This window comes from Salmo salar, chromosome 12, assembly GCF_965601325.2.
Source record: "Salmo salar chromosome 12, fSalSal1, whole genome shotgun sequence".
NCBI classification, from domain to species: Eukaryota; Metazoa; Chordata; class Actinopteri; order Salmoniformes; family Salmonidae; genus Salmo; species Salmo salar.
In genome coordinates, this window is record NC_138302.1 from 4,357,027 (window position 1) to 4,383,358 (window position 26,332).

The window sequence follows — 26,332 nt, forward strand, 5'->3', positions numbered from 1 at the left end:
GCAGAGAGAGATGGGCCTGGAGCTGGGGCCCGGGGTCTGGGGTACCTCAGGCCTCTGGGGAGTGGAGGGAGAGGAGAGGGACGGACTGGGACCTTCAGAGCAGAGAGAGATGGGCCTGGAGCTGGGGCCCGGGGTCTGGGGTATCTCAGGCCTCTGGGGAGTGGAGGGGGAGGAGAGGGACAGGCTGGGACCTCCAGAGCAGAGAGAGAGAGATGGGCCTGAAGCTGGGGCCCAGGGTATCTCAGGCCTCAGGGGAGTGGAGGGGGAGGAGAGGGACAGGCTGGGACCTCCAGAGCAGAGAGAGATGGGCCTGGAGCTGGGGCCCGGGGTCTGGGGTATCTCAGGCCTCTGGGGAGTGGAGGGGGAGGAGAGGGACAGGCTGGGACCTCCAGAGCAGAGAGAGATGGGCCTGGAGCTGGGGCCCGGGGTCTGGGGTATCTCAGGCCTCTGGGGAGTGGAGGGGGAGGAGAGGGACAGGCTGGGACCTCCAGAGCAGAGAGAGATGGGCCTGGAGCTGGGGCCCGGAGTCTGGGGTATCTCAGGCCTCTGGGGAGTGGAGGGGGAGGAGAGGGACAGGCTGGGATTGGGGGCTGACGGTAATGGACAGACTAGGACCTGTGGCCCGGGGGGGAAAATGTAACTCGAATTCACAGACCGAGCTATGGATGCTATGGACTGACCATCCACGACATCATCAAAATGATAGTTTTAACCACGTTGACGTTTACTTTGTTTACAAACACTGGAGTAAAAGACAGCGTATATTTTAAGTCCTGATGGGGGAACGACAGCAGAACTAATAAGGTCATTAGGCATTTCTAAGTTATATTCTTCAAGAATCAATGATATTAATTTATAGTCCAAATATGGTTGTAACAACCTCAGACTGACCCCTTTTTAAAATCACACATGAGTTCAACAAATGCAGAGTGTCTCCGTTCTTTAAGATCAGTACTTACTGGTGTTAATCTGATCTCCTGTCTCTGCCTCCTTTTCTTCTCCCTTCTCGTCTTTCGATGTGACAGTTATCTTTCCCTCCTCCTCTTTCACTCCAAAAACTGCATCTTCCTCCTCTTCTTTTACTGTAACATCCTCCTCCTCTTTCACTCTGAACGAGTCTTCCACTTCTTTCACTGTAACGTCTTCCTCTTCTTCTTTCACTGTAACAGCCTCACCTTCTACTTCTTGTTTTACTGAGATATCCTCCTCTTCCTCCTCTTTCACAACAACTTCTTTCTCCGTCCAGTAGACCTCCTCTTCCTCTTCCTCCTCCTCTTCTTTAACAAGAGAGAAGCTAAGTGAACTCATATCGGTGGATTTTAGCTAACTAGCTAGGCTATTGCTAACTTAACCAGCCAGTCAGCCAGCAAACAAACGAAAACAAACAACAAAACGTAAATATGAAATGAATTCGGGGGGGTAACAAGTAAACACGACAGAATCGTGTTTAAAACACAGTAGCTAATATACACGAAACACCTCTAAAGAGCTTGATTGTTTCGGACAGCTGGCTAACGAGGTGTCTGTTGTGTTTGAAGAAGCGCCCCCCGTCCATTATATTATACGTCACTCTGGCACCTTCAAGACCCTACATCGCCATCTGTTGACTGGAGTGGGTAACGCAGTTGAGGGAAAAGTGTATTTTTATTTTCAGACTAAAGTTCATAACGTTCCCCGCTCACTCCCTCCCTCTTTCTCTGACCCTCCCTCTCCCTCTTCCCCTGCCCACCCGACCCTCTCTCTGACCCCCTCCCTCCCTCTTCCTCTGACCCCCCCTCTCCCTCTCCCTCTGACCCTCTCTCCCACTTTCTCTGACCCCTCTTCCTCTGTTCCTCTGACCCTCTCTTCCTCTTTCTCTGACCCTCTCTCCCTCTTTCTCTCTCTCTCCCTCTTTTCCTCTGACCCCCTCTCTCCCTCTTCCTCTGACCCTCTCTCCCACTTTCTCTGACCCCTCTTCCTCTGTTCCTCTGACCCTCTCTTCCTATTTCTCTGACCCTCTCTCCCTCTTCCTCTGACCCTCTCTCCCTCTTCCTCTGACCCCCTCTCTCCATCTTCCTCTGACCCCCTCTCACCCTCTTCCTCTGACCCCCTCTCTCCCTCTTTCTCTGACCCCCTCTCACCCTCTTCCTCTGACCCTCTCTCTCCCTCTTCCTCTGACCCTCTCTCCCTCTTCCTCTGACCCTCTCTCCCTCTTTCTCTCACCCTCTCTCCCCCTCTCTCTCTCTCCCCCTATGTAACGTGCACAACACACCAACACAGTCGACTCATAGCAGTAAAAAAAATAGTTAAAAATAAATACAAAATAAAAATCAATTGATCGACACAATAATACCAAAGTGAATATCAGCATGTGAAGTAGCTAGTTAACAAACTGCACTATCAATTCAGGTGTCTACAATCTCACCATGAGAGAAAGGTATTGACATGTTGAACGCACCGAGCTGTCTGTCCTAACGACTGGTACACAGCTCGGACGCCCATACATACCCCACAAGACATGCCACCAGAGGTCTGTTTAAACTACTGGCACACAGCCCAGACACCCATACACACCCTACAAGACATGCCCACCAGAGGTCTGTTTAAACTACTGGCACACAGCTCATAGACACCCATACATACCCCACAAGACATGCCACCAGAGGTCTGTTTAAACTGACTGGCACACAGCTCAAACACCCATGCATACCCCACAAGACATGCCCACCAGAGGTCTGTTTAAACTGACTGGCACACAGCTCAGACACCCATCCATACCCCACAAGACATGCCCACCAGAGGTCTGTTTAAACTGACTGGTACACAGCTCAGACACCCATACATACCCCACAAGACATGCCACCAGAGGTCTGTTTAAACTGACTGGTACACAGCTCGGACGCCCATACATACCCCACAAGACATGCCACCAGAGGTCTGTCTAAACTACTGGCACACAGCTCAGACACCCATACATACCCCACAAGACATGCCACCAGAGGTCTGTTTAAACTGACTGGTACACAGCTCGGACACCCATACATACCCCACAAGACATGCCACCAGAGGTCTGTTTAAACTACTGGTACACAGCTCAGACACCCATACATACCCCACAAGACATGCCCACCAGAGGTCTGTTTAAACTACTGGCACACAGCTCAGACACCCCATACATACCCTACAAGACATGCCCACCAGAGGTCTGTTTAAACTACTGGCACACAGCTCATAGACACCCATACATACCCCACAAGACATGCCACCAGAGGTCTGTTTAAACTGACTGGCACACAGCTCCGACACCCATACATACCCCACAAGACATGCCCACCAGAGGTCTGTCCTAACTACTGGTACACAGCTCAGACACCCATACATACCCCACAAGACATGCCCACCAGAGGTCTGTCTAAACTACTGGCACACAGCTCAGACACCCATACATACCCCACAAGACATGCCCACCAGAGGTCTGTCATAACTACTAGTACACAGCTCAGACACCCATACATACCCCACAAGACATGCCCACCAGAGGTCTGTTTAAACTGACTGGCACACAGCTCAGACACCCATCCATACCCCACAAGACATGCCCACCAGAGGTCTGTTTAAACTACTGGCACACAGCTCAGACACCCATACATACCCCACAAGACATGCCACCAGAGGTCTGTCTAAACTACTGGCACACAGCTCGGACACCCATACATACTACACAAGACATGCCACCAGAGAGGTCTCTTCACAGTCCCCAAGTCCAGAACAGACTATGGGAGGCGCCACAGTACTACATAGAGCCATGACTACATGGAACTATATTCCACATCAAGTAACTGATGTAAACAGCAAAATTAGATTTAAAAAACAGATTAAAAAAAACACGTTATGGAATAGCGGGGACTGTGAAACAACACAAACATTGGCAAAGACACACGCATACACACACACACACACACACACACACACACACACACACACACACACACACACCACACACACACACACACACACACACACACACACACACACACACACACACACACACACACATACGATAACATACGCACTGTACATACACATGGATTTAGTACTGTAGATATGTGGTAGTGGTGGAGTACGGGCCTGAGTCTGTGAATATATTGTAATGTTTTTAAAATTGTATAAACTGCCTTAATTTTGCTGGACCCCAGGAAGAGTAGATGAACGCAAAGATGAACGGAGTAAAGTAGAAAGAGAGATCTTTGATGAAAACCTGCTCCAGAACGCTCTGGACGTCAGAATGGGGCGAAGGTTACACCTTCTAACAGGACCACGACCCCTAGGCACACAGTCAAGACAATGCAGGAGTGGCTTCGGGACAAGTCTCTGAATGTCCTTGAGTGGCCCAGCCAGAGCCCGGACATGAACCCGATCGAACATCTCTGGAGAGAGCTGAAAATAGCAAAGCTCCCTCATCCAACCTGACAGAGCTTGAGAGGATCTGCAGAGAAGAATGGGAAAAACTCCCCAAATACAGGTGTGCCAAGCTTGTAGCGTCATACCCAAGAAGACTCGAGGCTGTAATCACTGCCAAAGGTGTTTCAACAAGGTACTGAGTAAAGGGTCTGAATACTTATGTAAATGTGATATTTCATTTTTTGACTTTATAAATTAGCAAAAATGTTTTAAAAAAACTGTTTTTGCTTTGTCATTATGGGGTATTGTGATGTCATTATGGGGTATTGTGATGTCATTATGGGGTACTGTGATGTCATTATGGGGTATTGTGATGTCATTATGGGGTATTGTGTGTAGATTGATGAGGAAAATAACTATTTAATGTGTGAGAGTGTGTGGCGTCAGTATGCGTGTGTGTGTGGAGAGTCAGTATGTGTGAGCGAGTAGAGTCCAGTGTGTGGGTAGAGTTCATTTGGTGCATTGGTAACGCATGCCGTGCGGTAGCAGAGAGAACAGTATTTGGCTTGGGTAGGTTTGAAAATGTTTGGGGCCTTCCTCTGACACCACCTGGTATAGAGGTCCTGGATGGCAGGGGGGCTCATCCCCAGTGGTGTACTGGGCCGTACCCACTACTCTGACACCACCTGGTATAGAGGTCCTGGATGGCAGGGGGGCTCGTCCCCAGTGGTGTACTGGGCCGTACCCACTACTCTGACACCACCTGGTATAGTCCTGGATGGCAGGGGGCTCGTCCCCAGTGGTGTACTGAGCAATACGCACTATGCTCTGTAGCGCCTTGTGGACAGATGCCAAGCAGTTGCCATACCAAGCGGTGATGAGGCCAGTCAAGATATGCTCTCGATGGTGCAGCTGTATAACTTTTTTAAGAATCTGAAGGCCCATGCCAAATCTTTTCAACCTCCTGCCATCTTCACGACTGTGTTGGTATGTTTGGACCATGATAGGTCTTTAGTTATATGGACACCGAGGAACTTGAATCACTCAACCCGCTCCACTGTCGATGTGATTTGGGGGTGTGCTCAGAACTACATTTCCTGTAGTCCACGATCAGCTCCTTGGTCTTACTGACGTTGAAGGGGAGAGGGGTTGTTGTCCCGGCAACACACTGCCAGGTCACTGACCTCCTCCCTATAGGCTGTCTCGTTGTCGCCGGTGATCAGGACTAGTACCGTTGTGTCGTCAGCGAACTTGATGATGTTGGAGTCGTGCCTGGCCACGCAGTCGTGGGTGAACAGGGAGTACAGGAGGGGACTGAGCATGCACCCCTGAGGGACCCCCTGTGTTGAGGATCAGCGTGGCGAATGTGTTGTTACCTACCCTTACCACCTGGGGGGCGGCCCGTCAGGAAGTCCAGGATCCAGTTGCAGAGGGAGGTGTTTGGTCCCGGGGTCCTTAGCTTAGTGATGAACTTTGAGGGCACTATGGTGTTGATCGCTGAGCTGTAGTCAATGAACAGCATTCTCACATAGTTGGTCCTTTTGTCCAGGTCGGAAAGGGCAGTGTGGACAGCAATAGAGATTGCGTCATCTGTGGATCTGTTGGGGGCGGTATGCGAATTGGAGTGGGTCTAGGGATTCTGGGATGATGATGTTGATGTGAGCCATGACCAGCCTTTCATAACATTTCATGGCTACAGATGTGAGTGCTACAGGGCGATAGCCATTTAGACAGGTTATCTTAGTGTTCTTGGGCACAGGGACTATGGTGGTCTGCTTTAAACATGTAGGTATTACAGATTGGGTCAGGGAGAGGTTGAAAATGTCAATGAAGACACTTGTCAGCGCATGCTCTGAGTACATGTAAACCATCTGGCCCTGAGACCTTGTGAATGTTAACCTGTTGAAAGGTCTTACTCACATCAGCTACGGAGAGCGTAATCACACAGTCGTCCTGAACAGCTGGTGCTCTCACGCATGGTTAAGTGTTTCTTGCCTAGAAGGCATTTAGCTCGTCTGGTAGGCTTGTGTCACTGGGCAGCTCGTGGCTGGGTTTCCCTTCATAATCTGTTATAGTTTGCAAGCCCTGCTACATCCGACGAGCGTCAGAGCCGGTGTAGTAGGATTCGATCTCTGGATTGACACTGCCTGTTTGATGGTTCGTCGGAAGGCATAGCGGGATTTCTTATAAGCGTCTGTGTCCCGACCCTTGAAAGCGGCACCTCTAGCCTTTAGCTCAGTGCGGATGTTGTCTGTAATCCATGGCTTCTGGTTGGGGGCATGTACGTACGGTCACATCGTCGATGCACTTATTTATGAAGCCATTGACTGATGTGATAAACTCCTCTCAAAGCCAACAAACACTCATTACCTGCTCTTTCATCTTGTTCCTGTCCCAAGCTAACAGCTTCCTGCTCACCGTTTTAAGCCATCTGTTCCTGTCCCATTAAAAACTAACAGCTTCCTGCTCACCATATAAACTGTGTGTTAAAACAGAGCAGCGAGCCTCTTGTGGTGATCACTATGGTCCGCCTGTCTCTCCCCCCCCCCCCACACCACAGGAACCGCCGCGAGGAGCGGCACTAATGTTGGTCACATGGCTCTACACTACTACTACTGCAACCCCTCTCTCTCTCTCTCTGCCTCTCTCGCTTTCATTTTTACATTTTACTGTTCCCGTACTGTTCCCCCGTGGGAATCGAACCCACACACACACACACACACACACACACACACACGCACACACACACACACACACACACACACACACACACACACACACACACACACACACACACACACACACACACACACACACACACACACACACACACACACACACACACACACACACACACACCCCGTGCATCTCATTTACAGGCTGTCTTTACCGCTGACAACATTACGGTTTCCGTTAGGGAGGGACAGAGAGAGAGAGAGAGAGAGAGAGAGAGAGAGAGAGAGAGAGAGAGAGAGTGGAAAAGATGGGGCGGGGAATTCCAACTTTGTTCTCTTCTCTTCTCTGGGATGGTTGAGAGAGGAGGGCTGGGAGGAGAAAAGCGAGAGAGGAGGGGGGGGAAAGTGGAATCAAGGTTTTCTCTTGTCTTGGTTTTGTCAGTGTGTGTTTGGACAGATTGAGGACTGGTAAGGATTACGCAGAGCAACGGCTCCTCTCCTGACCTCAGCTGTCTGTTTGGAATTAGTTGGACCCCTGACTTGTCATTGAAATGTGTACAGACATAAGATGCAGCTACACATCTCTAGGTCGCGGTTGGGACTTCTACTTCTCTTCATTTTCACCACAGGTAAGACAGGACATATTTTGTCTTTATATATATATATATATATATATATATTTATATATATTTCTTTATTTTTATATATTTGACAATTGTGTCAGGAAATAGGTGTGTTGATAGTCCTGATCTGAACCCTGGAAGCAGTGAGAAAGGATTTATCCAATCAAATGTATTTATATAGCCCTTCTTACATCAGCTGATATCTCAAAGTGTTGTTCAGAAACCCAGCCTAAAACCCCCCAAAACAGCAAGCAATGCAGGTGTGGCATTTAGGTATTTAAACTCTAAAAAAATGTTGCGTTTAAAAAAAATGCTGTTTCTGTACAGTAGGTCTGACGACTGGGACAACATAGTTCATTTGTGTTTTTCCTGGAGAACCTTTTTTGTCTGAGTGTGAAGTATTGTATGAGAGTTGGGTTACTGTATCTACCTCTATATGCTGAGGAATGTGGCTGATGTTTATAGCGACCTGGCCTCTTAAACCAAACCAATTAGATTACAGGAGAGGCCCTGTTTTCTTTCTTTCTTTTGTTGTTTTTTTTAACCTTTATTTCACGAGGCAAGTCAGTTAAGAACAAATTCTTACTTATAATGATGGTCTATTAACAGTGGGTTAACTGCCTTGTTCAGAGGCAGAACGATAGATTTTGTCACGTCCTGACCATAGTAAGTTGTTATTTTCTATGATAGAGTAAGTCAGGGCGTGACAGGGGTTGTTTTTCTATGTGTTGTATTTCTATGTTCATGTTCTAGTTTTGTATTTCTATGTAGGTTTTGTTTGGGATGATCTCCAATTAGAGGCAGCTGGTCCTCGTTGTCTCTAATTGGAGTTCATACTTAAGTAGGATTTTTTTCCACCTGGGTTTGTGGGTGATTATTTTTGAGTAGTGTTTGTTTCTCCTCTGAGTCACGGTTTGTTGTTTTAATCTATTCAGTTATTTGATGTATTGCATAGTTTTCACAGAGTAAATAAAATGTGGAATTACACACACGCTGCACCTTGGTCCTCTCCTTTCGACAGCCGTGAGAGATTTTTACCTTGTCAGCTCGGGGGATTCGATCAAGCAACCTTTCAATTACTGGCACAACGCTCTAACCACTAGGCTACCTGCCGATGGGTCGCCAATGTCCTCAATCGTATTTTCTTTTGAGGGGAGGGGGGGATGGGACGATAGAGTGACAGTGAAATGTCTACTTCTATAAGTCGTTGACTTTATTGGTCCTAGACAGGATTTAACAGGTATGGAATGTACCTATATATATTTTTTTATATTGTCAAATAAAATCAATCAATATATAGTCTACACTGCTGAAATTTAAATGAGTGACATCATGTATTTTGAATCTCCATCCTATCAGTAGGCCTGTAGTCTATATAGTCTTTCAGTAGGACTGTAGTCCATAAAGTCTGTTTATATCAGTAGGTCTGTAGTCTATACAGTCTGTTTCTATCAGTAGGCCTGTAGTCTATATAGTCTATCAGTAGGCCTGTAGTCTATATAGTCTGTTTATATCAGTAGGCCTGTTGTCTATATAGTCTGTTTATATCAGTAGGCCTGTAGTCTATATAGTCTGTTTATATCAGTAGGCCTGTAGTCTATATAGTCTGTTTATATCAGTAGGCCTGTAGTCTATAGAGTCTGTTTATATCAGTAGGCCTGTAGTCTATATAGTCTATCAGTAGGCCTGTAGTCTATATAGTCTGTTTCTATCAGTAGGTCTGTAGTCTATATAGTCTATCAGTAGACCTGTAGTCTATATAGTCTATCAGTAGGCCTGTAGTCTATAGAGTCTGTTTCTATCAGTAGGCCTGTAGTCTACATAGTCTGATTCTATCAGTAGGTCTGTAGTCTTTATAGTCTATCAGTAGGTCTGTATTCTATAGAGTATGTTTATATCAGTAGGTCTGTAGTCTATAGAGTTTGTTTCTATCAGTAGGCCTGTAGTCTACATAGTCTGATTAAATATCAGTAGGCCTGTAGTCTATATAGTCTATCAGTAGGCCTGTAGTCTATACAGTCTGTTTCTATCAGTAGGCCTGTACTCTATATAGTCTATCAGTAAGCCTGTAGTCTATATAGTCTATCAGTAGGTATGTAGTCTATATAGTCTATCAGTAGGCCTGTAGTCTATATAGTCTATCAGTAGGTCTGTAGTCTATAGAGTCTGTTTCAATCAGTAGGCCTGTAGTCTATATAGTCGATCAGTAGGCCTGTAGTCTATATAGTCTATCAGTAGGCCTGTAGTCTATATAGTCTATCAATAGGTCTGTAGTCTATATAGTGTGTTTCTATCAGTAGGCCTGTAGTCTATATAGTCTGTTTATATCAGTAGGCCTGTAGTCTATATAGTCTGTTTATATCAGTAGGCCTGTAGTATATATAGTCTGTTGACTGTAGAAGGTATGTTTGTATCAGTAGGTCTGGAGTCTATATAGTCTATCAGTAGGCCTGTAGTCTATAGAGTCTGTTTATATCAGTAGGCCTGATGTCTATATAGTCTATCAGTAGGCCTGTAGTCTATATAGTCGGTTTCTATCAGTAGGCCTGTAGTCTATATAGTCTATTAGTAGGCCTGTGTCTATATAGTCTATCAGTAGACCTGTAGTCTATATAGTCTATCAGTAGGCCTGTAGTCTATATAGTCTATCAGTAGGCCTGTAGTCTATAGAGTCTGTTTCTATCAGTAGGCCTGTAGTCTATATAGTCTATCAGTAGGCCTGTAGTCTATATAGTCTATCAGTAGGCCTGTAGTCTATATAGTCTGTTTCTATCAGTAGGCCTGTAGTATATATTGTCTATCAGTAGGCCTGTAGTCTATATAGTCTGTTTATATCAGTAGGCCTGTAGTCTATACAGTCTGTCAGTAGGCCTGTAGTCTATATTGTCTATCAGTAGGCCTGTAGTCTATACAGTCTGTTTCTATCAGTAGACCTGTAGTATATATTGTCTATCAGTAGGCCTGTAGTCTATATAGTCTGTTTATATCAGTAGGCCTGTAGTCTATACAGTCTATCAGTAGTCCTGTAGTCTATATAGTCTATCAGTAGGCCTGTAGTCTATATCGTCTATCAGTAGGCCTGTAGTATATATCGTCTATCAGTAGGCCTGTAGTCTATATAGTCTGTTTATATCAGTAGCCCTGTAGTCTATACAGTCTGTCAGTAGGCCTGTAGTCTATATAGTCTATCAGTAGGCCTGTAGTCTATATACCTGTAGTCTATATAGTCTATCAGTAGGCCTGTAGTCTATATAGTCTATCAGTAGGCTTGTAGTCTATATAGTCTACCAGTAGGCCTGTAGTCTATAGAGTCTATCAGTAGGCCTGTAGTCTATATAGTCTGTTTCTATCAGTAGACCTGTAGTCTATAGAGTCTATCAGTAGGCCTGTAGTCTATATAGTCTATCAGTAGTCCTGTAGTCTATATAGTCTGTTTCTATCAGTAGGCCTGTAGTCTATCTAGTCTATCAGTAGGCCTGTAGTCTATATAGTCTGTTTCTATCAGTAGGCCTGTAGTCTATACAGTCTGTCAGTAGGCCTGTAGTCTATATAGTCTATCAGTAGACCTGTAGTCTATATAGTCTATCAGTAGGCCTGTAGTCTATATATTCTATCAGTAGGCCTGTAGTCTATATAGTCTATCAGTAGGCCTGTAGTCTATAGAGTCTATCAGTAGGCCTGTAGTCTATATAGTCTATCAGTAGGCCTGTAGTTTATATAGTCTGTTTCTATCAGTAGGCTTGTAGTCTATATAGTCTATCAGTAGGCCTGTAGTCTAGTGTCTATCAGTAGGCCTGTAGTCTATATAGTCTGTTTATATCAGTAGGCTTGTAGTCTATATAGTCTATCAGTAGGCCTGTAGTCTAGTGTCTATCAGTAGGCCTGTAGTCTATATAGTCTGTTTATATCAGTAGGCCTGTAGTCTACATAGTCTGTTTATATCAGTAGGCCTGTACTCTATATAGTCTGTTTATATCAGTAGGCCTGTAGTCTATATAGTGTGTTTCTATCAGTAGGCCTGTAGTCTATATAGTCTGTTTGTATCAGTAGGCCTGTAGTCTATATAGTCTATCAGTAGGCCTGTAGTCTATATAGTCTGTTTCTATCAGTAGTATATTATGGAATACAGTTGACCAGATATCTATTCCATATATTTTGGACTACTGTTGACCAGATCTCTATTCCATATAAAGTGGACTTCTGTTGACCAGAGCTCTATCCCATATAAAGTGGACTACTGTTTACCAGATCTTTATTCCATATAAAATGGACTACTGTTGACCAGAGCTCTATTCCCTATATAGTGGACTACTGTTAACCAGAGCCCTATTCCATATAAAGTGGTCTACTGTTGACCAGAGCTCTAATCCATATAAAGTGGACTACTGTTGACCAGAGCTCTATTCCCTATATAGTGGACTACTGTTGACAAGAGCTCTATTCCCTATATAGTGGACTACTGTTAACCAGAGCCCTATTCCATATAAAGTGGTCTACCGTTGGCCAGAGCTCTATGCCATATAAAGTGGACTACTGTTGACCAGAGCTCTATTCCATATATAGTGGACTACTGTTGACCAGAGCCCTATTCCATATAAAGTGGACTACTGTTGACCAGAGCTCTATTCCCTATATAGTGGACTACTGTTAACCAGAGCCCTATTCCATATAAAGTGGTCTACTGTTGACCAGAGCTCTATTCGATATAAAGTGGACTACTGTTGACCAGAGCTCAATTCCCTATATAGTGGACTACTGTTGACCAGATCTCTATTCCATATAAAGTAGACTACTGTTGACCAGAGCTCTATTCCATAAACAGTGGACTACTGTTGACCAGAGCTATATTCCCTATATAGTGGAATACTGTTGACCAGAGCCCTATTCCCTATATAGTGGACTACTGTTGACCAGAGCTCTATTCCATATATAGTGGACTACTTTTGACCAGAGCTCTGTTCCATATAAAGTGGACTACTGTTGACCAGAGCCCTATTCCACATATAATGGACTACTGTTGGCCAGAGCTCTATTCCATATAAAGTGGAATACTGTTGGCCAGAGCTCTATGCCATATAAAGTGGACTACTGTTGACCAGAGCTCTATTCCATATAAAGTGGACTACTGTTGACCAGAGCCCTATTCCATATAAAGTGGTCTACTGTTGACCAGAGCTCTATTCCATATAAAGTGGACTACTGTTGACCAGAGCTCTATTCCATATATAGTGGACTTCTGTTGACCAGATCTCTATTCCATATATTGTGGACTACTGTTGACCAGTGCTCTTTTCCCTATATAGTGGACTACTGTTGACCAGATCTCTATTCCCTATATAGTGGACTACTGTTGACCAGAGCTCTATTCCATATATAGTGGACTACTGTTGACCAGATCTCTATTCCCTATATAGTGGACTACTGTTGACCAGAGCTCTATTCCCTATATAGTGGACTACTGTTAACCAGAGCCCTATTCCATATAAAGTGGACTACTGTTGACCATAGCTCTATTCCATATATAGTGGACTACTGTTGACCAGTGCTCTATGCCATATATAGTGGACTACTGTTGACCAGAGCTCTATTCCATATATTGTGGACTACTGTTGACCAGTGCTCTATTCCCTATATAGTGGACTACTGTTGACCAGAGCTCTATTCCATATATAGTGGACTACTGTTGACCAGTGCTCTATGCCATATATAGTGGACTACTGTTGACCAGATCTCTATTCCATATATTGTGGACTACTGTTGACCAGTGCTCTATTCCCTATATAGTGGACTACTGTTGACCAGATCTCTATTCCCTATATAGTGGACTACTGTTGACCAGAGCTCTATTCCATATATAGTGGACTACTGTTGACCAGATCTCTATTCCCTATATAGTGGACTGCTGTTGACCAGAGCTCTATTCCCTATATAGTGGACTACTGTTAACCAGAGCCCTATTCCATATAAAGTGGACTACTGTTGACCAGAGCTCTATTCCATATATAGTGGACTACTGTTGACCGGTGCTCTATTCCCTATATAGTGGACTACTGTTGACCAGATCTCTATTCCCTATATAGTGGACTACTGTTGACCAGAGCTCTGTTCCATATAAAGTGGACTACTGTTGACCAGAGCCCTATTCCCTATATAGTGGACTACTGTTGACCAGAGCTCTATTCCATATATAGTGGACTACATTTGGCCAGAGCTCTGTTCCATATAAAGTGGACTACTGTTGACCAGAGCCCTATTCCACATATAGTGGACTACTGTTGACCAGAACTCTATTCCATATAAAGTGGAATACTGTTGGCCAGAGCTCTATGCCATATAAAGTGGACTACTGTTGACCAGAGCTCTATTCCATATATAGTGGACTACTGTTGACCAGAGCTCTATTCCATATAAAGTGGACTACTGTTGACCAGAGCTCTATTCCATATAAAGTGGACTACTGTTGACCAGAGCTCTGTTCCCTATATAGTGGACTACTGTTGACCAGATCTCTATTCCATATATAATGGTCTACTGTTGACCAGAGCCCTATTCCATATATAGTGGACTACTGTTGACCCGATCTCTAATTGCTGTTACTATGGTGACCGTTGATTGTTTTCCGGACATGGATATGAGCCGTAGTTTAAAGCCTGCCTGCCTGTCTGTCTGTCTGTCTGTCTGTCTGTCTGTCTGTCTGTCTGTCTTTCTGTCTGTCTGTCTGTCTGTCTGTCTGTCTGTCTGTCTGTCTGTCTGTCTGTCTGTCTGTCTGTCTGTCTGTCTGTCTGTCTGTCTGTCTGTCTGTCTGTCTGTCTGTCTGTCTGTCTGTCTGTCTGTCTGTCTGTCTGTCTGTCTGTGTTCTTTTGTTTTGTTACAGAATGTGTTATGATTATTTCCACCCTGTCATCACCTGCTGTGTGTGTGTGTCTGTGTGTCTGTGTGTGTGTGTGTGTGTGTGCGTGTGTGTGTGTGTGTGTGTGTGTGTGTGTGTGTGTGTGTGTGTGTGTGTGTGTGTGTGTGTGTGTGTGTGTTTTCCATGTGGTTTCCAGGTCAGGAAGCCGTCTGGAATTCCTCGGAGCGTCAAGGCCCCTGGATGGGTGTGTCTTCAGTCCAACGCTCCGAAACCTTCGACGGCGACGGAACAGCCCGGAACATGTTGACTCTGACGGGACGGAGGAGTGATGGGGGAGAGAGGGGAGAGATGGGTGACAGGGTTGATGGGGGAGAGAGGGGTGATGGGGGAGAGAGAGGAGAGATGGGTGACAGGGGTGATGGGGGAGAGATGGGAGAGAGGGGTGATGGGGGAGAGATGGGAGAGAGGGGAGAGAGGGGTGATGGGGGAGAGATGGGAGACAGGGTTGATGGGGGAGAGAGGGGAGAGAGGGGTGATGGGGGAGAGAGGGGTGATGGGGGAGAGAGGGGAGAGATGGGTAATGGGGGCAGTCTTCACCCATCTGAAAGCTTTGTTGGGGATTTAAAGTTGGACTGGATCCCTGGTTCTACCCCCACCCTACAGGGGCTGTCAACCTGGTCCTCTCCCCAGGCGGGGCTCACCGTGGCTGGGCACGCCGATAGGGAAGTCCTCCTGCTTCCTGAGGAAGAACCAGACAATAGAAAGGAGATGTCTGGACCTCGTCAGTTTGTTGACCACGTCACTACGGGTTACGACCCTGCCGGGATGGACACACACACCGACACACACTCCTCACCCACAGACTCACCCACACACTCACCCACAGACCAACACACACACTCACCCACACACTCACCCACAGACTCACCCACAGACTCACACACAGACTCACACTCACACACACACTCACACACACACTCACACTCAAAGTCACCCACAGACTCACCCACACACTCACACACACACTCACACACACACTCACCCACAGACCAACACACACACTCACCCACACACTCACCCACAGTCTCACCCACATACTCACCCACAGACTCACCCACACACTCACCCACACACTCACACACACACTCACACACACACTCACCCACAGACCAACACTCACACACACACTCACCCACATACTCACCCACAGTCTCACCCACCTACTCACCCACAGACTCACCCACAGACTCACCCACAGACTCACCCACAGACTCAACCACAGACTCACCCACAGTCTCACCCACAGACTCACCCACAGACCAACACACAGACTCACCCACAGATTCACCCACAGACTCATCCACAGTCTCACCCACAGTCTCACCCACAGACTCACCCACACACTCACCCACAGTCTCACCCACAGACTCACCCACAGACTCACCCACAGACTCACCCACAGTCATACACACCTCTCCCAGAGCCCCATCTATCTCCCTCCCCAGAGCCCTGCGTCTCCCTCTCTGTCTGACCTCCAGCCCTCTAGCAGGTCCAGGGGAGCCTGGCCGGACCCTAACCCCACAACGATACACCCTGGCTGGGCTGACGGAGCGAGGCCGGTCCCCTGGGGGGAGGAGCACCAGGAGCGTCAGAGAAGGGCAGGGAGAGAGGGGACCTGGGATGACCCCTGACCCTGAGGGGTTAAAGGTCACCTCTGAGGTCACCCTGAGTCAGACCAGCGGACCTGTGACTGAGGGGCTGCCTGAATCAGACGTTACTAGTCGAACACCGGCATCCTCTTCTCCGGATCCAGACAGAAGTAATCAAAGACAGACAACCCAGACAGAAATGAACAGTGGAACACAGTCGTTGTTCTCTTTAGAGACAGACATTACTAATGGAACAGAGTCGTTGTTCTCTTTAGAGACAGACATTACTAATGGAACAGAGTCGTTGTTCTCTTCAAAGACAGACGTTACTAATGGAACACAGTCGTTGTTCTCTTTCCTAACACACCTCACACACACTGCCCCAAACACCCTCCCTGACTCACCCCTCTCCCCCTCTCCTCTCCTCCCTGACTCACCCCTCTCCTCCTCCCCCTCTCCTCTCCTCCCTACCCTCCCTGACTCACGCCTCTCCTCCTCCCCCTCTCCTCTCCTCCCTACCCTCCCTGACTCACCCCTCTCCTCCTCCTCTTCCTCTCCTCTCCTCCCTACCCTCCTTGACTCCTCTATCTCCTCCTCCCCCTCTCCTCTCCTCCCTACCCTCCCTGACTCACCCCTCTCCTCCTCCCCCTCTCCTCTCCTCCCTGACTCACCCCTCTCCTCCTCCTCCTCCTCCTCCTCCTCTTCCTCTTCTCTCCTCCCTACCCTCCCTGACTCACCCCTCTCCTCCTCCGCTTCCTCTCCTCTCCTCCCTACCCTCCCTGACTCACCCCTCTACTCCTCCCCCTCTCCTCTCCTCCCTGACTCACCCCTCTCCTCGTCCCCCTCTCCTCTCCTCCCTGACTCACCCCTCTCCTCCTCCCCCTCTCCTCTCCTCCCTACCCTCCCTGACTCACGCCTCTCCTCCCCCTCTCCTCTCCTCCCGACCCTCCCTGACTCACCCCTCTCCTCCTCCTCCTCTTCCTCTCCTCTCCTCCCTACCCTCCTTGACTCCTCTATCTCCTCCTCCCCCTCTCCTCTCCTCCCTACCCTCCCTGACTCACCCCTCTCCTCCTCCCCCTCTCCTCTCCTCCCTGACTCACCCCTCTCCTCCTCCTCTTCCTCTCCTCTCCTCCCTACCCTCCCTGACTCACCCCTCTCCTCCTCCCCCTCTCCTCTCCTCCCTACCCTCCCTGACTCACTCCTCTCTTCCTCCCCCTCCCCTCTCCTCCCTACCCTCCCTGACTCACCCCTCTCCTCCCCCTCTCCTCTCCTCCCTACCCTCCCTGACTCACCCCTCTCCTCCTCTTACTCTCCTCTCCTCCCTACCCTCCCTGACTCACCCCTCTCCTCCTCTCCTCTCCTCCCTGACTCACCCCTCTCCTCCTCCCCCTCTCCTCTCCTCCCTGACTCACCCCTCTCCTCCTCCCCCTCTCCTCTCCTCCCTACCCTCCCTGACTCACCCCTCTCCTCCTCCTCCTCTCCTCTCCTCCCTACCCTCCCTGACTCACACCTCTCCTCCTCCCCCTCTCCTCTCCTCCCTACCCTCCCTGACTCACCCCTCTCCTCCTCCTCCTCCTCCTCTTCCTCTCCTCTTCTCCCTACCCTCCCTGACTCACCCCCCTCCTCCTCTCCTCTCCTCCCTACCCTCCTTGACTCCTCTCTCTCCTCCTCCTCCTCCTCTCCTCTCCTCCCTACCCTCCCTGACTCACCCCTCTCCTCCTCTCCTCTCCTCCCTACCCTCCTTGACTCCTCTCTTTCCTCCTCCTCCTCCTCCTCCTCTCCTCTCCTCCCTACCCTCCCTGACTCACCCCTCTCCTCCTCCTCTTCCTCTCCTCTCCTCCCTACCCTCCCTGACTCACCCCTCTCCTCCTCCTCTTCCTCTCCTCTCCTCCCTACCCTCCCTGACTCACCCCTCTCCTCCTCCTCACCCTTCAGTCCTGACAGAGACAGAGACTACAACAGGACTACAAATCCCTTCATCTCCTCTTCATTCACCACAGCAGAGCTGCCTCTGGGAGATGTAGTCCAGGCCACCACAACCACAAAACAACCATCCACAACCACGACACAACCATCCACAACCACGACACAACCATCCACAACCACAAAACAACCATTCTCTTCCACGCAGTCATCTCCCAGGTTCAGGAGGACCAGACCCCCACCCTGGTCCGCCCCTCACCCCAGCCAGGGCAGCCCATCGGCGGGTACATCCTCTGGCCTGTCCCCCTCCTCTCCTCTCCACTCCACCATCAGCTCCACACACAGACCCAGAGTTTATGTCCTGCCTGATCGGCCCGCCGACATCAAAGGTAGGAGACTGGAGTGTGTGTGTGTGTGTGTGTCTGTGTGTGTCTTTGTGTGTCTGTGTGTGTCTGTGTGTGTCTGTGTGTGTGTGTGTGTGTGTGTGTGTGTGTGTGTGTGTGTGTGTGTGTGTGTGTGTGTGTGTGTGTGTGTGTGTGTGTATTAACAGTGTGTGTGTGTTTATATTACAGTTTTTTTCAATTGTTTAAGCACAATTTTGAAAACAGGGCCCGGTTTGTCAAAACACTACACACAATTAGCACAACCCTACACCAAAGTAGCACAACACTTCAGATCATTTGCAAAATGGAACACTTTTGTCAAAACTATACACGACTTCATTAAAAAGAATATTTTGTTACCATACGAAACACACAATCTTTTTGAACCAGTTAAACACTGCTGTTGCTAACCTAAAACACTTTTAGCAAGTCTAATTGTCAGTGATTAGAGTACTGTAAATGAAGTACACAGAGAGAGAACGTGCAACTATACAAACACTACACAAGACCAATGCTGCAGACTGAGGAAAATATCATTTATTTCTCTCCATATACCCAAATCAGTCAACATGGAGAATCACAACAAAACATGTCCCAGTTTTCATGCTACTACAGTAGTGTGCATAACACTGTTAGCTCAACAAACAGACAAACGTAAAATACTGTATCCAGTACAGGTTACAATTACAGTAAATAACAACAACAACAAAACATAAAAAAATAATCAGAAAAAAAAAAACAGACAATATTGTACAGAAAATACTACAGTAAACATACTATACATTATCTCTTCGCCTAGCTGGATCTGGCCAGAGAATTTCATCAACATCACAAGCAATATCCTCATTAGCAAGACAATGCGGGAAGAACCGTCTTGAATGTCGAATCCATCCTTGCACAGCTGCGGCGTCGACTTGGTCACAGGCGTCCTCCATGGCCTGAATGAGGGGTACCTGAGCCTGAGGCTGGAGATCGTAAACCTTCCACCGCCATGCAGAGAAAAACTCTTCCATAGGGTTTAGAAACGGAGAGTATGGTGGAAGGTATAGTACTGTCAACTGTGGATGGTGTTGAAACCAGTTCTGGACCAAAGCAGAGCGGTGGAATGACACATTGTCCCAGATGACAGTGTATTGCATCTGGTGCATTTCATTACCTGCTGTGACGATGTGGTGCAATCGGTCCAAAAATGCGAGAATGTGAGGTGTGTTGTAAGGGCCCATTTTGGCATGCTGTGAAATGGCAGCGCAAAGGGTGATGTTACCCCCACATTGCCCTGGGACATTGATTATAGTCCTGTGGCCAATTATATTTCTGCCTCTCCTTCTTGCTTTTGTGAGGTTGAACTCTGCCTCATCAATATATATGAATTCATGCAGGATTTTCCTCAGCATCCATCTGCAAAACTCCCTGAAATACAGTGAAAGACAAGATTGTGTAGTTCAGGATAGGTCTAGTATACAGTCAATGTAAAAAAGTCATGTGTGCAGTATGCAACATCACAGTGCTAAAGTGAACAATACAAACCTCTACATACTCATGCCGCAGCCGTTTGACCCTCTCTGAATTCCGCATTAAAAGGCATCTCGATAAAGTTGTTTCATTTGAACCTGATGTCTTTTCAGGATGCGTGCCAGTGTTGACTGAGAGACCTGATGGACATTATTGAAAATGACATGGTCACCGATAATGTTGGCTTGTAGTTGTCTGAGCCTGATAGAATTATTGGCCAAAACCATGTTTATTATGGCTCTCTCTCTTGTTCTTGCGTGAATATGGGCCCCCTTCCTCCTTGTCGTTCCCGACCTTCAATCCTATGTAGAGAATAATACATGTAACTTACTGTACAATGTCACAGGAAGGGGTATCACAAGTGCTGATATGGTGCATACAATAAGCAGCTGATTACTGTTAATTGTAGACAGATCTTCTTCCTAATGACAGATGCCACTGTATATCTGCTAAGATTTGGCTGAATTCTCAGTCCAGACTCCCTCAGCGTCAATCCGTGGTTCACAACATGGTCCACTAGTGTTGCACGAATGTCATTTGATAAGTTCGGTCCTCTTCGTCTTTGTGCACGTTCTCCTCCTGCTTCAGGTCTTCCTTCGACCTCTGGCTCGGGCCTCTGCCTCTTCCTCTACCTCCTTCTCCTCCTCTCACCCTCACTCTTCATCTGACTCCTTCCATTTTGGTTGAAGGCAGGTGAACCTACCTGCTGCATTTTGTTATAGTGCTTAAACCTGATTGGTGTGTCTACAGTTTAGCAATCATGTGTTTGTGCACCTGATGTGTTTAACAGATTGGCTCATAGGTGTGGTAATTTGACAGTCAGTGCTTTGGAATTGCAAGGAAGTGACATCATGATCATACTTCCGTGTCTGATGTATACAAGTGTGTTTAGTGTTTTTGCAAATCACTGTGTGTAATGTTTTGCAAATAGTGTGAAGCTGTCAATGTGCTTACTGTTGTGTAAATCTAGCCTTGTGTTTTGCTCCTTGAGTGTAAGGTTTTGCTAATTGTGGGAAAAGTTCAATTTTATTGTGTAAGCAATCGTAAAAAACTGTAACTGTGTGTGTGTGTGTGTGTGTGAGTGTATTAACAGCGTGTGTGTGTGTGTGTGTGTATTAACAGTGTGTGTGTGTGTGTGTGTGTGTGTGTGTGTGTGTGTGTGTGTGTGTGTGTGTGTGTGTGTGTGTGTGTGTGTGTGTGTGTGTGTGTGTGTGTGTGTGTGTGTGTGTGTGTGTGTGTGTACTAACAGTGTGTGTGTGTATACTAACAGTGTGTGTGTGTATACTAACAGTGTGTGTGTGTATACTAACAGTGTGTGTGTGTATACTAACAGTGTGTGTGTGTATACTAACAGTGTGTGTGTGTATACTAACAGTGTGTGTGTGTATACTAACAGTGTGTGTGTGTGTATACTAACAGTGTGTGTGTGTATACTAACAGTGTGTGTGTGTATACTAACAGTGTGTGTCTCCCAGAAGAGTCCATTGAGTTGCTGCTGCAGGTGATTCTGGAGGAGAACAGCTCTAACCAGACCACCAGTCTAGAGGAAGAAACTACAGCCTGGGTCCACACACACACACACACACACACACACACACACACACACACACACACACACACACACACACACACACACACACACACACACACACACACACACACACACACTCCACACACTCGCTCGCTCATATACTGTATATATATATATATATGTACTATACTATATGCACTATACTATACTATATGTACTATACTATATGTACTATACTATATGTACTATACTATACTATATGTACTATACTATATGTACTATACTATATGTACTATACTATACTATATATATTATACTATATGTACTATACTATATGTACTATACTATACTATATGTACTATACTATATGTACTATACTGCATTCAAAATCACTGGGGATTTAACACATCAAAGTTTAACAGGTTATTAACCCCATTGTGGTTCTCTGTGATGAACCACCAGTCTGTAGTAGTTAATAACAGGTTATAACCCCATTGTGGTTCTCTGTGATGAACCACCAGTCTGTAGTAGTTAATAACAGGTTATAACCCCATTGTGGTTCTCTGTGATGAGCCACCAGTCTGTAGTAGTTAATAACAGGTTATTAACCCCCATTGTGGTTCTCTGTGATGAGCCACCAGTCTGTAGTAGTTAATAACAGGTTATTAACCCCCATTGTGGTTCTCTGTGATGAACCACCAGTCTGTAGTAGTTAATAACAGGTTATTATCCCCCATTGTGGTTCTCTGTGATGAACCACCAGTCTGTAGTAGTTAATAACAGGTTATTATCCCCCATTGTGGTTCTCTGTGATGAACCACCAGTCTGTAGTAGTTAATAACAGGTTATTAACCCATTGTGGTTCTCTGTGATGAACCACCAGTCTGTAGTAGTTAATAACAGGTTATTAACCCCATTGTGGTTCTCTGTGATGAACCACCAGTCTGTAGTAGTTAATAACATGTTATTAACCCCATTGTGGTTCAATGTGATGACCCACCAGTCTGTAGTAGTTAATAACAGGTTATTAACCCCCATTGTGGTTCTCTGTGATGAACCACCAGTCTGTAGTAGTTAATAACAGGTTATTAACCCCCATTGTGGTTCTCTGTGATGAACCACCAGTCTGTAGTAGTTAATAACAGGTTATTATCCCCCATTGTGGTTCTCTGTGATGAACCACCAGTCTGTAGTAGTTAATAACAGGTTATTAACCCCCATTGTGGTTCTCTGTGATGAACCGCCAGTCTGTAGTAGTTAATAACAGGTTATTAACCCCATTGTGGTTCTCTGTGATGAACCACCAGTCTGTAGTAGATAATAAAAGGTTATTAACCCATTGTGGTTCTCTGTGATGAACACCCAGTCTGTAGTAGTTAATAATAGGTTATTAACCCCCATGGTGGTTCTCTGTGATGAACCACCAGTCTGTAATAGTTAATAACAGGTTATTAACCCCATTGTGGTTCTCTGTGATGAACCACCAGTCTGTAGTAGTTAATAACAGCTTATTACCCCATTGTGGTTCTCTGTGATGAACCACCAGTCTGTAGTAGTTAATAACAGGTTATAACCCCATTGTGGTTCTCTGTGATGAACCACCAGTCTGTAGTAGTTAATAACAGGTTATTAACCCATTGTGGTTCTCTGTGATGAACCACCAGTCTGTAGTAGTTAATAACAGGTTATTAACCCATTGTGGTTCTCTGTGATTAACCACCAGTCTGTAGTAGTTAATAACAGGTTATTACCCCATTGTGGTTCTCTGTGATGAACCACCAGTCTGTAGTAGTTAATAACAGGTTATTAACCCCATTGTGGTTCTCTGTGATGAACCACCAGTCTGTAGTAGTTAATAACAGGTTATTACCCAATTGTGGTTCTCTGTGATGAACCACCAGTCTGTAGTAGTTAATAACAGGTTATTACCCCATTGTGGTTCTCTGTGATGAACCACCAGTCTGTAGTAGTTAATAACAGGTTATTAACCCCATTGTGGTTCTCTGTGATGAACCACCAGTCTGTAGTAGTTAATAACAGGTTATTAACCCCTTTGTGGTTCTCTGTGATGAACCACCAGTCTGTAGTAGTTAATAACAGGTTATTAACCCATTGTGGTTCTCTGTGATGAACACCCAGTCTGTAGTAGTTAATAATAGGTTATTAACCCCCATTGTGGTTCTCTGTGATGAACCACCAGTCTGTAGTAGTTAATAACAGGTTATAACCCCATTGTGGTTCTCTGTGATGAACCACCAGTCTGTAGTAGTTAATAACAGGTTATTAACCCATTGTGGTTCTCTGTGATGAACCACCAGTCTGTAGTAGTTAATAACAGGTTATTATCCCCCATTGTGGTTCTCTGTGATGAACCACCAGTCTGTAGTAGTTAATAACAGGTTATTATCCTCCATTGTGGTTCTCTGTAATGAACCACCAGTCTGTAGTAGTTAATAACAGGTTAATAACCCATTGTGGTTCTCTGTGATGAACCACCAGTCTGTAGTAGTTAATAACAGGTTATTAACCCCATTGTGGTTCTCTGTGATGAACCACCAGTCTGTAGTAGTTAATAACATGTTATTAACCCCATTGTGGTTCAATGTGATGACCCACCAGTCTGTAGTAGTTAATAACAGGTTATTAACCCCCATTGTGGTTCTCTGTGATGAACCACCAGTCTGTAGTAGTTAATAACAGGTTATTAACCCCATTGTGGTTCTCTGTGATGAACCACCAGTCTGTAGTAGTTAATAACAGGTTATTAACCCATTGTGGTTCTCTGTGATGAACCACCAGTCTGTAGTAGTTAATAACAGGTTATTATCCCCCATTGTGGTTCTCTGTGATGAACCACCAGTCTGTAGTAGTTAATAACAGGTTATTAACCCCATTGTGGTTCTCTGTGATGAACTGCCAGTCTGTAGTAGTTAATAGCAGGTTATTAACCCCATTGAGGTTCTCCGTGATGAACCACCAGTCTGTAGTAGATAATAAAAGGTTATTAACCCATTGTGGTTCTCTGTGATGAACACCCAGTCTGTAGTAGTTAATAATAGGTTATTAACCCCCATGGTGGTTCTCTGTGATGAACCACCAGTCTGTAATAGTTAATAACAGGTTATTAACCCCATTGTGGTTCTCTGTGATGAACCACCAGTCTGTAGTAGTTAATAACAGCTTATTACCCCATTGTGGTTCTCTGTGATGAACCACCAGTCTGTAGTAGTTAATAACAGGTTATAACCCCATTGTGGTTCTCTGTGATGAACCACCAGTCTGTAGTAGTTAATAACAGGTTATTAACACATTGTGGTTCTCTGTGATGAACCACCAGTCTGTAGTAGTTAATAACAGGTTATTACCCCATTGTGGTTCTCTGTGATGAACCACCAGTCTGTAGTAGTTAATAACAGGTTATTAACCCCATTGTGGTTCTCTGTGATGAACCACCAGTCTGTAGTAGTTAATAACAGGTTATTAACCCATTGTGGTTCTCTGTGATGAACCACCAGTCTGTAGTAGTTAATAACAGGTTATTAACCCATTGTGGTTCTCTGTGATGAACCACCAGTCTGTAGTAGTTAATAACAGGTTATTAACCCCATTGTGGTTCTCTGTGATGAACCACCAGTCTGTAGTAGTTAATAACAGGTTATTAACCCCATTGTGGTTCTCTGTGATGAACCACCAGTCTGTAGTAGTTAATAACAGGTTATTATCCCCCATTGTGGTTCTCTGTGATGAACCACCAGTCTGTAGTAGTTAATAACAGGTTATTATCCCCCATTGTGGTTCTCTGTGATGAACCACCAGTCTGTAGTAGTTAATAACAGGTTATTAACCCCATTGTGGTTCTCTGTGATGAACTGCCAGTCTGTAGTAGTTAATAACAGGTTATTAACCCCATTGTGGTTCTCTGTGATGAACCACCAGTCTGTAGTAGATAATAAAAGGTTATTAACCCATTGTGGTTCTCTGTGATGAACACCCAGTCTGTAGTAGTTAATAATAGGTTATTAACCCCCATGGTGGTTCTCTGTGATGAACCACCAGTCTGTAGTAGTTAATAACAGGTTATAACCCCATTGTGGTTCAATGTGAAGAACCAACAGTCTGTAGTAGTTAATAAAAGGTTATTATCCCCCATTGTGGTTCTCTGTGATGAACCACCAGTCTGTAGTAGTTAATAACAGGTTATTACCCCATTGTGGTTCTCTGTGATGAACCACCAGTCTGTAGTAGTTAATAACAGGTTATTAACCCCATTGTGGTTCTCTGTGATGAACCACCAGTCTGTAGTAGTTAATAACAGGTTATTACCCCATTGTGGTTCTCTGTGATGAACCACCAGTCTGTAGTAGTTAATAACAGGTTATAACCCCATTGTGGTTCAATGTGATGAACCACCAGTCTGTAGTAGTTAATAACAGGTTATTACCCCATTGTGGTTCTCTGTGATGAACCACCAGTCTGTAGTAGTTAATAACAGGTTATTAACCCCATTGTGGTTCTCTGTGATGAACCACCAGTCTGTAGTAGTTAATAACAGGTTATTAACCCCATTGTGGTTATCTGTGATGAACCACCAGTCTGTAGTAGTTAATAACAGGTTATTAACCCCCTTGTGGTTCTCTGTGATGAACCACCAGTCTGTAGTAGTTAATAACAGGTTATTAACCCATTGTGGTTCTCTGTGATGAACACCCAGTCTGTAGTAGTTACTAATAGTTTATTAAACCCCATTGTGGTTCTCTGTGATGAACCACCAGTCTGTAGTAGTTAATAACAGGTTATTATCCCCCA

The 26,332-nt window shown here is 45.8% G+C and overlaps 2 protein-coding genes across 3 annotated transcripts in view; one reads left to right on the forward strand and one right to left on the reverse strand.

The window, feature by feature from the left end:
• LOC106593538 (uncharacterized) overlaps positions 1-1,558 on the reverse strand; it is a 35,676-nt gene extending 34,118 nt beyond the window's left edge. Inside the window, exon 1 of the mRNA XM_014184878.3 lies at positions 960-1,558. Coding sequence (XP_014040353.2) covers positions 960-1,308 — 349 coding nt within the window. The 5' untranslated portion in view covers positions 1,309-1,558. The remainder of the gene's footprint in view (positions 1-959) is intronic.
• A 13,524-nt stretch (positions 1,559-15,082) lies between these two features.
• LOC145859372 (uncharacterized) overlaps positions 15,083-26,332 on the forward strand; it is a 92,066-nt gene continuing 80,816 nt past the window's right edge. The window contains exons 1-2 of one of the 2 annotated variants that reach the window (XM_082958457.1): positions 15,083-18,489; positions 21,471-21,559. In XM_082958457.1, the coding sequence (XP_082814583.1) occupies positions 15,102-18,489; positions 21,471-21,559 (3,477 nt within the window). In that variant the 5' untranslated portion in view covers positions 15,083-15,101. The remainder of the gene's footprint in view (positions 18,490-21,470; positions 21,560-26,332) is intronic. The other variant, XM_082958458.1, reaches the window with a different exon arrangement.